Genomic DNA, 12,709 nt, shown 5'->3' on the forward strand with positions numbered 1-12,709 from the left:
TTTTAGAACCTACTTTGTGGAGTCAGGCTGAAAATACAACATGAGAAGACTGTGTGTCCCTGACTGGCTAAAGGGTTGGAGTCACGAGTCACTAGTTCAGTCCCCTCATTTTTAAAAACTCACCACAGTGACCGAGCATGTTTGGAGTCCAGCAAGACCAACACAGCTGATCTGAGCACACAGAGCTCGGATCTGAACGTTGGTCATTGTGAAAGAAGCTGAGCTGACGACATATAAATAGTGCAGCAGATAGTTGAATATTACATAAAATGTTTCACACGTGGTTAAAAGCACTTAACTTGGCACAAATGTTTCCATGAGCTTGCTTTTTTAGAGAAAAAAAAAATCACAGAAAAATTAAAGATGGCGACTATTTTTCATCATGGCCTTCATGGTCATGAACCAAAATTCACTTCTGCACTAAAGTTGCCAATATTTATCACAGGTGAAAACTGTTAGTATCAAATCACACATACCTGAACCCATCTAAATTATATTTACTAATAATTATCCATGGTTGTCATGGAAAATTAATTTCTGCAGTAGTTATTGGTGGACACAGCTAACCTAAAAGTCAAGTTCACTAACTATGAATGGGCTAAACAAGAATCTTAACTATGCTAATGATAAACAGCTAAACACATAAAAACATTAGGAGACGCTAATGCCAAACCGCTAAACACAAAGACATTAGCAAAAGCTAACGGCAAGTCGCCAAACATATTGAACGTTTTGCAGATGCTAATGCTAACCATGAAGACTGTCTCAGTCTGTGTCAGACATCTTCAGCCCTCAGTTTCTGACTTTTCTGCATATCATTACTTTAAAGTTGTCTGAATAGCATGAAAAAATTAGAAATCATATAATGTGACAAAAAGTTAATCCAAGTTATGAACATGAGTAGCTTGGTAAGAAGCAGCATCTTGTTCCACGCTTGGTTTCGTACAGAGGCTCAGAGCTCTCTGCTGTTAATGATGGTTTCCTGGAGGCGTGGACTCTGTTGAGGTTTTAAATGTTACTCAGTCACTAACATTTGCCTGTGATGCATGTAAATGTGTCAGTACATGTGCCATATCAGCAGTATTAATGTATCTGATATTAATACTGCCAAAATCAGCCCAAATTTTCATATTTGTGCATCCCTAACAATTACATTTCTCTAGTTTAGGAAATTACTCTCTGCTGTTCACTGTTTCAGGCTGTTTGTTCTGAACCCACCACTAGACAGCAGCTCCGTATTCTATACGTTTTAAGGATTCCTATTGGTCCTCCATAAACGATAAAAACCTGAGCATTATCATCATTCAGTGAAATCCCCCCGGATCAAACTTCAAAATTGGACATTATGCTGCTAGTTGGTCAACAGCTCATAATAACGTAATTTAACAAAGCTTAAATTAGGCAGATAATTTGCCTTGAATTTTAACTATTGAAGTATTTCAATCATTGGAGGAATTGTGACAGCCCTGGTTGAGCCCACAGCCTCAAATCAATTCATAATAACTTTGGAAATCTGTCTTTACATCTCTGAGCTCTGAAAGTGGAAAATCCCAGGTGTGTATCAGTTCAAAACACTGATACACTTACACGTTGCAATCTCTTTTCTTCTGCATGTTTGTGTGCCGCCTCTTTCTCCAGCTTGTAACTGCTGGGTTTTTCACTGCGTCTCTGTCTCTGCCACAGACCGAGGACGAGTTTCGGGATAAACTGTCTCCCATCGACATCAGCCTGAACTTCAGTCTGGATGGTCGGGTGGCGGCGGATCAACACGGCCTCAGTCCAATCCTCAACTACCAGACAGAGCAACGTGTAGAGCAGAAGGTAGGATCATTATGTCCTGCTGGCGGCCCACCGTAAACATTACTGTTCCAACATAATGAATGGATTATCTGTTCTCACTGCTGGTAGAATGGTGGCACAGGTCAAAGCGGTTTCTTTGACATTCAGAGGACTTGAAGTGCTCAGTCTGCTGAGTTGCTCTCAGGTCTTCTGTTACATATGTTGACTCCGTGGTTTCTAAATGTTTTAAGTTTGATAAAATTGCAAAATTTGCTGTTTGTGAGTGATTTTCCTCCACAGCCATCAGGTGACTGAGTCACAAGATTCACAGTGCAGAGATTCTGTGAATATTGTAAAAGCTTTGTGTTGTTACATTTGCTACCTTTAGTTCTATGGCAGATCAAAATTTCAATATTTGTTACATTTTCGGCTAGTGTGTAAATGGGATTTAAAGCAGAAATAGACACAAGTTGTCTTTCATTCAGAGGACTTGAAGAGCTCAGCCTGCTGCGTTGCTCTCAGATCTTCTGTTCTATATATCGACTCCATGATTTTTGAATGTTTTAAAAACCATGGACTGAGGTTTGTAGGTGGACCAGAGTTCACTTTTTTGGTCCTCATCAGGGTTTGCTTCTCACCAAATGGACTGGATTTTCTCGGCAAACGGACCGGAGTTCCATTAAAACTAAAAAAATAGGGCCGGTGTGAATACACACTGTGTTTTACTATTGCTGGGCTTTAAAACAGAACATCAAATCTTATCCTTTAGATTTTAGGTGGAATTTTCAGTGATTGTGAGAACATGCTGTGCTGTATGAAGTAGAAGGAGAATGACACGATAAATAAAAATCTGAAAAGTCTGGAAATCATTTATATTTAGCCTCTGTGAGTCGGTGCCACCTTTTTCTGAAGTTAGAGCTGCAGTCTTTTAGGTCTCTACCTGCTCTGTTTATCTACAGAGTGAAATTATTGCTCATTCTTCTTTGTCAAAATATCTTAATTTCTATCAGATTGGATGGCCAGTGTCTCTATTTCACCACAGATTTGAAATTGCTTCTATGTCTGGACATTAACTGGATCATTGAAAACGCATGGATATGATCTTTGCTGCTGCTCAAGAATATCCTCTGCACAGCACAATGCCATTTATTTATCTTGGGTTTGCCCACGTCTGCACATCGACACTCTGTGGAACAAAGATAATGAATCAAACCTAGGTGAATTCAGGAGCTTTAGAATCATTTAGCATAGCCGTGTTTTTTCTGGCTCACTCTCTGTTCAGCTGCTCATCATGTGTGGCTCTTTGTGATTCCACAGTTCAGAGCGAAAAAAACCCGTCCAAGTCTCTAAGCCTCCATTTATCACTGGTGAAGTTGAAGCAGACCAATGAAACACGTTCAGAACCGGCTTCATTTGGCCGCAACCACATTCATTCACCCTGTTTGTCTTCTGACTCTAGTTCAGGTAAAGCCAACAGATTAGTGGAGCTGAACTCGGCTGATCAAACTCCCAGACACGCACACACACGCACTCGCGCACACACGCACACACACGCACACGCACTCACACACACACATACACGCACACGCACGCACACACACACACACACACACACRCAGTCGTACGCTACTATCCAACAGGGGACATTCCATTGACTTCCATTCATTTCTACAGCCTAACCCTAACCCTTTTCCTAACCCTAACCATCACATACCTAACCCTTTTCMTAACCCTAACCAAAAGTCAATTCACACCTTAGTCCTAACTGCAACCCCTGACCCTAAAACAGGGTCATTTCCAAGAGGGGACCTACAAAATGTCCCCTCTTCAACGGTGAGTCCCCTGTTGGTCAGTGTAAAATGACACGCATGTCCCCTGTTGGATAGTTACACATGAACACACGCACACGCACACACACACACGCACTCGCGCACACACGCACACACACGCACACACACACACACACACGCACACACACACACACACACACACACACACACACACACACACACACAGAGACTGCAGGCAAGGGACTCACACGATTAGAAGGTTTTTGTTTTAAAGGGGCAGTGTTATGTAAAGTCAGCTTTGCTGAGTATTACATCATGTCATAATGATGTTCCCTCATCATAAACATACCTGGAGTTTTGCCTTGATTCTTTCATGCTTGTGTGAGAAATCCATTAATCTCCATGGCAACCATTCAGCTGTGCTAAATGCAAGGGTGGACATAGCTCTGCCTTGGAAATGCAGCTCCTCTTCTGAACTGCAGTTTCTAAGCGTGTAAGCCACCTCACTGCCCCACTCCGCTCCTTCAGACTAGCCAGCAGAAATTAGCAAACATCTGCTGAGTTCATTCTCAGTGAAACACTGGCAAAAAACGTTGCTAAGAGGTTACTAGAGGAACCATGTTGTGATGACTTCCCAAAGGTGGAACTTAAGAAAGAGCAGAAGATTTTAAAGAGACAGAGACCCAATTTCAAAGTGTTAAATTACAAAGTCAAATTTCTTTTAAGTCATATTTGTTATGTATAACATTTTTATAACAACTGAAGTTAAAATAGGTATTGTGCTATAAAATGGTTCTTTGTGCCTGGAAAATACAGAAAAACAGAATTATGCGATTAGAACATAACCAAAGAGAGGAGCAGCACATCATGTTGAAAAAAACTTTTGCTCTGTGGAGAGGTTCTACCTCTATTTCTTAATAAACCTTTACTTAATATTAAGCTACCGGCATCAGTTACTCAGACATTGATTTGCCAGATCCTTTTCATTTCAAGATCAAACTATTGCACAAACCTGGTGAATAAAAGTGATTTCTGATTCAGGAGGAGTAAAAAAGGAGATGATCTGTCCAGAATGATCCGTTTGGTCCAGCCTTCTCTCAGACCTCTGAGGTTAGAGAGCGTAGCTCTGTGAGGAGTTACGCCTGAACGTTAACTGACCACAGTGACCACACCACTTACACGGCCACACAGCTTGACTTTTAGGAACCAAATTGATGGTCACCACAAGAGCATAGCAGATGATGTCCTAAACATCATGATGTGCAAAAATAGAGCAGCCCGCCCCGCACACACTGTGACTTCCTCTGCTCACCCCAGCAGAACGTCCTGTGTTCCTGTTAATGCAGAAAAATTCATTAAAATGAAAATGGAGATTGATGTTTCAAAGCATAGTAAGTTAAAAGATTTTTTTATTGATGCTAATACCTGTAGTAGCGATGCACTGATCCAATATTAATATTTGTATCGATCCTGATATTGAACAAAATTCTAGGTTGGGTATCGGTGGCTCTGTTCCCCATACATGAGGGCAGATCTATTCAGTCTAATTCTATGCTTTGTGCTGTGAACGACATCATTCTTTATTAATTATTTTACATTATATTTAGAATTCCTAATCACGCTTTCTGAACCATTTGACAGTTTGATGCAGTTTATTTTTTACATTTGACCAACGTAGTTAACTTGTTCGTTTTGTCATTTTCAGTTCCTTCATTTTTTATTTTACATTGGATGTTTTGTTCCTATTTACACTGACTGAACAAACTAAAGGTGTTTTTGTGTGTTTGTCTAACCTTGTGAAGCTATTGGTATATTTAAGTGTCCTACTGGTGCAGAGTTATCAGATAAATGTGTAATTCACTACTTTCATTTCTATGTTTTTAAAAACAGACGTTTTAAGTCGTTTCAGCTGTTTTTCAGTATTGGCTCGTTATTGGCCGATACCAAACCTATATTGGTACCTGAAGTAAGAATAGTGGATCGGTGCATCCCAAACCCGAAGCGCCGTCTCGTTGCTCCTGTTTGTATTTCATATATGCAGAAGTGGAAGGTCTGTGGGGCCACATGGGTCACAGCTCTGCACAAACACAAAGGAAGCTCTGACAGCCCGGTCTGGGTGGAGCACTGCTCACTGCTCTCACATCTGCTCCTGGTTTGTTGTGCATGCTCCTGTCCTGCGCAAGGTGATAGGCCCAGCTTCAAAACCTGCAACGTTATGAGAGCCATTCAAGGCAAAGAAAGAACGCGATTGGTTTTTAAACACGGCATCTGTCATTTTCTCGTGACGTACAAGAAATTTCGCCCTCTCCTCTCAGTTTAAATATAAGATCAGATGATCCCAGTGTTATGTGGTCAGAGGCCACATGGAAAATCTGTTATGTGAAGTGGGAAATAATCAGGAAGCTGGAGGACTGAGAAGTTTCAAAACACATTAGTCACTGCATGTAAACTCAGGCAGAAATGTTTCCCAACTAAAGGAAAAGGTCTGATCTTCCTTAGATGCATCTTTGCACTAAAGAAAGTTTGCTTTGCCACTGACCTCTGACCCTGAACTTTTTCACATGATGTCACATCAAAGCCATAATGACAACATACTTATGCCAATTGGATTATGAAAGTAAATTTACTTAAATGTTGCAATTTAAATTTTTTTAGTTTTTTTTAAAATAAAGTTTCTGTCCCATGATGAGGTGGTTTTAGGCCTTATTGCAATTAGTTTATGTCACGAAACTGCAATAGAAACACTTTTTTTTTTTTTGCATCGCACAAATCACATGGCCAACAACCGGATGTTACTGCTGGCAAAAACCACAAAGAAGACGGCAGGAAGTATCTGATGGATGATGGCGCAGCGCAGTATGTTTTTTAAGGACTTATCACATGAACAAATGTATTCATGTCTGATTTTAATAGCATTTTCTTATTTAGTGGAAACACTGCAATTACTAAATTGTGTTCTGTCGACATTAGTGGAATATAGACAATGTTTTGTGCACATTTGTAACAGAGACTCAGATACAGATGGCTGATTGAAGCTTCTGTCATGGAGAACAAATAAATAATCAAACACAAAATCATAGTGATTAGAAATGATAATATAATTATATTTTTGTTTGTATTTTAGCAATGAATTTGTGTTTTTTATTTACATTTTTTTTAATACTCCATAGTCTATCCTAACTCCTGCTTCTTTGTTCTGCTTTCATCGGTGGTTTTAAACATCTGAATTTCTCTGTGGTGGAATCAATAAAGTGTTATCTTGTCTGACTGAAGCTAAAACAATGTGGCTGGATTGAGCTGACTGAACACAGGAATGAACAGGAAGTGGGAAATGCCTGGGGGAACAATTAGGTGATTGAAGAGAGGTGAGTGGTAACGTGGAGAGATGGTAAGTGAAGGGGAAGTGAGGACATCAAAGGAGCGGCACCGGCAGCGTAGCATGAGGTGAGCAGAGACAACAGACATTAACTAGGACCTTAACCAACCAGTAAGGTTGGGGGAAAAACACTTTTTAAAACACAAACTGTTATTAAAGTTAAGTTGTGTAAAAGAATTTCACTGGTTCAAGTGATTGTGAAATCTGCTCTTACTCACGTCTCACCAGGGGACATCAGAGTAATAATAACCACATACAATAACCAAACAATAGAAAGCAAAGAGAATCATCTACTACTTCTTGTTGTTGGCTACTCATACCCTCCTTGCAGAACCCCACTTCAAATCTCCTCAACTCCTTTAAACACATGCATGGAGCCACCAGAGTTTACTAAAAGACAACGGCTGCTCAGGACTACATGTCTGACGGATTTATTGAGACACAAACCATCAGAAGTTAAACTTAATCTCCACTCCCCGTTTTGGACTCTGAGGTCGGAGTCGGTGAAGAACTTCAAACTTTTCCACTCTGAGTTCTGACTTTACAAGGTGTTCTAGTTCACTTCTAAATTAGACATTCTTTCCAAGCACAAAAGGAACATTAGTCACTGTTCAGCATGAGTGGAGAACTGAGAGAAACTCCAGTGACAACTTTTACCACTGCAGGCTTAAAGAAGCATTAAGTGGAAGAACAGGACACAATAAGTCCTGACAAACGTCAAGGCAGTATGCTGAGTACTGATTCATCTTGCATCACATCTTACAGTTTCAGGGCTGCAGCAGTGAGGCTCAAAGAAACATTTAAGTTGACAACAAAATCATGAGACATCTTAGGTTTATGCTGCTTACTTTGAGATTAAAGTCAAATCTTCCTTTCTCCTCATGTTTCATTTTCTTCACTGAGGTTGAGAAACATGACAGTTTGCTTAAATACAGAGAAGAAAGTGGGCTTGAAGTAAAGATGGCTGGAAGTGAAAGATTCATTCACATAATCTGTAAATAAATGTAAAAGCAGTAAGTTGAACGAGGATTCTTCACGGAGAGTTTGGTGCTAACCTCCACCAACCTTGTCCCTCGCTCTGTCTGACATTCATTTTGGAGTCTAATGCTTCCCACATGTATAGCAGACGAGGCCGCGGCGTGGCTGACAGCGCGGCGCTGCAGACTGATGAGACCAAAGAGCAGAGAGGACCGAAGGACGTGAAAAGATCAAGGGCTCAAATGGAAACGTCAGTCCTGCCAAATCAAATCCCATTCATGTTTTCCTTTTGGTTTCTACAAACTCAGCTGTTGCAGAAAACTAAAAGGGAAATGAGTCCCAGTTGTGTTTTTGAGGTTCCAACTCTTTTTGATGGAGGCTCTCCACAGAAATGTAATTGTTTTGATGGAATTAATCTTCTGACTCTCCATCTTATTCCTTTGCTTTCTTTCCACATATAAAGAAAAAGTTTCTTTTATCTCGCAGCGATGAATGGTCGTTCACTCTGAGCTTTGTGGCAATGTTTGCTAGTTGAGTTCAGATAGAGTCTGTGAGTAGATTGCAGCTTCCTCTAGAGATTTCTCCTTTTCGCCTTTTCAGATTCACATCAGATGTCTGTAACAGCCAAAGTAATGCGAGCGCACAAAGAAACCTGACGAGTCAGTAGATTGTGTGTAATGAAGTGATGTTGTTCATGGAATAAGTACTGAACGATGTGGATAAAAAACCAAGAAACCAGATAAAAGTTGTTAGTATTTAGAAAGTATTCCTGTTATGCAACTAACTTAATATTTGATGAACAATAAAAAGGTTAGGGGACAATTTTATGCCACAGTTCAAGAGGACACATTTCCAGTCTGGAAGCAGGATTTCATGACTTTTGTTCTCAAAACTTTTAATTCTCAAAACCAGAGAGAAAAACAAGTACAGTTTTTTTTTTTCATTAAAAAGAAGTTCTGCACTCAACTGCAATGACCTCTATGCACAGTCACTGCACAAGACTCCACTGCTGAAAAGATAAAAAAAATATGAAACTTGTTTAAAGTTTGCTAATGAAAATTTGTATGGAAAAAAACTGAAGAACAGAGAAGATGTGGAGGATCCCAGAGTATTTCAGATTTAACGGTCTCTTCATGCAGCAGGCATCTTAAAGTCGATATTACCATAAAAGGCATTCCTATGTAATATCTAATATATTTCTGTAGGGTACTTCATTTATTATTTCATTTTTGTACCCATAACTCCATTTGTGGACTAATTTGCTGTGATTTCTTTGATTGTTTTAAACATCTGCTGTGCATGTCAACTGAAATATTAGAAAACTATGAAGTGAAAGAACTGATGAACTTCCTGTTTTAGCTGAAGCCGTTTCTCTCTGTGTTTTCCCATCAGGCCCAGATTCAGCTGGACTGCGGTGAGGACAACATTTGTGTCCCCGACCTCAAACTGGCTGTTATTGGGTGAGAATATTGTGTAGGCCATAAAGGCCATAATTTTCCTTTTTTTTTAATCTTCCAAATGTTTCACTAACTCGAGCATCTTTAATCTGCTCTAGTTAAAAAAAACCAAACACGCAGACTTCTCAAACTAGATTTTTCTACATTAAAAGCTGAATATTTCAAACCCAGTTTGATTTGTGATCAGAATTGTTGGAACAGACCCTGAACACATCGTCTGATTGCTGCTCAGTAGGCCTCTTCCACCATGTTCATACAACATCACCATGTCTACTTCTGATACTGTCTGGAGCTCATAAGTAAAATTAGAAATGCACACCGGAGGCATGTATTTAAAAAAAGTTAGTTTTTACATAAATAAACATGTAAAGTTCAGTAAGAGTCCAATATAAACCAAAGTCATAACAAACAACCCGCCGTGCTTATCATCGGTGCTAACTGCTCTGGTCGCTGAATCCTCCAGCAGCACAGATGGTGCAGGGAGGAACTCCAGAAAGTTCACAACCAGTGTGGAAATATTAAACCTTTCAACATGTACAGGCAGACACCACAGAATGCTTTCTGAACAAAATATTATCTGAGATGAGATGATTTTCTGCATCATCTCATGGATGACAGACTAGAGCAGGTTAGTGGCTGCTCCTCTGGCTTTTTAAAAAAATTTCTGTAAGTTAAAAAATACTCTAGTCTAATTTCTTGATTTATTTAGAGATTCATATATTTATGTGTACATACTTATTCTTACATACTTATTCTTTGGATAAAGTAACTGGTCAACAAATAATCTGTTTCTCCTATGGGATTCACGAAGTATATTCAGATTCTGTGTTACTGGTATTACTGGGCCGACCATTGCGGCAGCTCCAAGACACAAAAATTAAAGAGACATTACCCGAATTCAGCCACATAAATTCTAGTAGCATCTGAGCTCAGCACACAGATGACAGACTGATCCAGAGTTGTTGATGTGTTGAAATGTCATTCTAAGCGCTGTAACAGGAGAGATGGTCTTCAGGAGAGCACTAGTCGATCTGAATGCTACCAAGGCCAGGAGTGCCATGTTTTACATCTGAATTGAGATTTTCTGCAGCAGGTTGTGTAAGTCCCTCTCTTGGCTCAGTCTGGTAGGGTGGATGCTTAATCGTTCTCTGTTTATGAATGAACACCAGAGAGATATGAGTCAGTGTGTCTCCCCTCCCGTTCATGGAGCGAACACACACACACACAGACACACACAGGCTCTCACTCCTCCCACGCAGCCGGCTCTGTTATGAGGAGTGTTTTGAATTATGCGGCCATGTGATTCCTCTTCGCAGCAGAAATCCAATCAATGCTACAAGTTTCCCACGGAGGCCCAAAGTTCTGCCTGAGGATCCGTTTCAAGGCCAAGTGATTCAGCACATGCATGAGAAGAATTCCTCCTCGCTGTAAAACATCAGCAGTTTGCTTTCCTGGGCCAACATTCCTTCATGATTGGGCCGTTTAACATCCAGGATGAACCCCGAGGTTTATTACTGTGTGTTTGTTACGCTCTGACTGAGCGTCCTCCGTTCACCCTGGGCTTTTTTCTTAAATGAATTGACTGTGTTGCGTCTCAGCGGTGGACTGCCTTTCCCTTTTCACTCTCAGCATCTGTTGAGAGTTGGTGTTATTCCATCAGTGTTGCTTCCTGGCTTAATTAAAATCATCTGGTTATTCCACCTAGAGAAGGGTCACTGCGTCCAGTCCGGGGGGCTGAAGGGGGAATGAAAGAAGACCCCCAGTCCTAACCCTCCACGGACCTCGTAGCTCCTTCTCCTGCTCAATAGAAACATGGATTTATGGCGCGGCGGCAGACGGGGCGGGGCCACGGCCGGGAGGGTGTGGAGAGAATTTATCACAACAGTTAAAATGTGCTGGCGCTCGTTACTGCATGGGGGGTCGATTTCCTGAGACAAATCACAGCGGTCGGGTTGGGCTCGGGTTCCCGACCGGCAACGGCTGAAAGAATGGCGCACTGTTTACGAGTCTGTCATCGTGACAAATGTTGCTGGGCGATACATTGTCTCAGGAGATATTGTGATAAACGATCATATTGTTGTTTTGAAGTTATTTTCAAGTAATATGAGAGAAACAGCATAATAATACTGCAAGAACATATTCTCAAAGATCAATAAACTTTCAATTATAATGAACATTTAAAACTGGACCTGGAAGACATTTTAAATATCCGAAATACATAAACAAAACAACAAATATAATTAACGATAAAGTCTCTTAAACAAAATGGTCCTTCAAGAAGAAGTTCTAGTGGAGACCAAAACATCAGACTGAAGACTTTTATCATCCATTTTTAAGCAGAAAGAGAGAAAAGATGAATTTATTAGTAGTATCATCTTATCTAAGTCATTGCCTTCAGATGAGTTCCTGTGCTTTGCTGTCAGGATGAATATCAAAAACAATTGTCCTTCAGTTGGAGGGATTTAGGTGTGGAATCATTTTGTGAGGAGTTAAAATTGTGTTTTTCACCCTTTAAATAAAAACATCTCTAAAAATCTATTTGCTAAACAAATGGTTTGATTATGTTTTCTTTTCTGAGTTTGTCTACAGACTTAGCTGGAATTCCAGGATATGTTTTAGAAAAATGTACAGGAAAGATTATGCTGTTTTGATTTTGATGTTTTTAATATAACAAAGTGAAAGTGTAATAAACTTATTGACTCTGGGTTTTGGGTTGATGTGGCCAGCAGCAGTTAATTTGCATTTAAAGTGACAGGACACCTTAAACAAGCTCATTCTGAAAGGAGCTCAAACTAGGCCGAACTAAAATCTCATTACCTGAATGATTTTGTGCCAAAAATATAATGCAATGTGATATAACTTTCTCCTGATGGTTTATTACAACTCCCAAACAGTTACTTTATAACATTTTAATTAGCTTTGCTTCGTGTAGAAGAAGCATGGCGGTGATGTTGGTATTCTCTTTTTTCCCAGAGATAAATCAGACGTTTACCTGGGCGACGAAAACGCCTTGAGCTTGATCTTTAATGCCAGGAATGAGGGAGAGGGAGGGGCTTATGAGGCGGAGCTGTACGTGGTGCTGCCCCCAGAGGCCGACTACAGCGGGATCGCACGCAACAACGGGGTGAGACGAACACTCATCACAATAAATAAACCTGATGGTCATAGCTGTTTTACTGCTGGAAAACTGTAAATGAAACAAGGGGTGTTTTTGTTTGGTTTTTTTTATCTGTATTTCATCTCTGAAATGTTATTATTATCAAGAAAGTGCAACGGCAAAGTTCTTTATGAAATTCTCTGATATGAAGGATCATCACTTGTTTTGGTAT

At 40.1% G+C, this 12,709-nt stretch overlaps 1 protein-coding gene and 1 long non-coding RNA gene across 2 annotated transcripts in view; one reads left to right on the top strand and one right to left on the bottom strand.

Moving 5' to 3' along the window:
* The window catches only part of LOC103465419 (integrin alpha-5-like), a 57,776-nt gene that overhangs the window by 33,160 nt on the left and 11,907 nt on the right, over positions 1-12,709 (top strand). The window contains exons 18-20 of the mRNA XM_008410222.2: positions 1,684-1,821; positions 9,316-9,383; positions 12,354-12,504. Coding sequence (XP_008408444.1) covers positions 1,684-1,821; positions 9,316-9,383; positions 12,354-12,504 — 357 coding nt within the window. The remainder of the gene's footprint in view (positions 1-1,683; positions 1,822-9,315; positions 9,384-12,353; positions 12,505-12,709) is intronic.
* LOC103465418 (uncharacterized) lies at positions 2,911-3,336 on the bottom strand. Its single transcript, XR_533787.1, has 2 exons — positions 3,051-3,336; positions 2,911-2,965 (listed from the first exon to the last, which is right to left on the bottom strand). It is a non-coding gene; the product is annotated as an uncharacterized LOC103465418 (long non-coding RNA).

This window comes from Poecilia reticulata, linkage group LG5 (assembly GCF_000633615.1).
Source record: "Poecilia reticulata strain Guanapo linkage group LG5, Guppy_female_1.0+MT, whole genome shotgun sequence".
Taxonomy (NCBI): domain Eukaryota; kingdom Metazoa; phylum Chordata; class Actinopteri; order Cyprinodontiformes; family Poeciliidae; genus Poecilia; species Poecilia reticulata.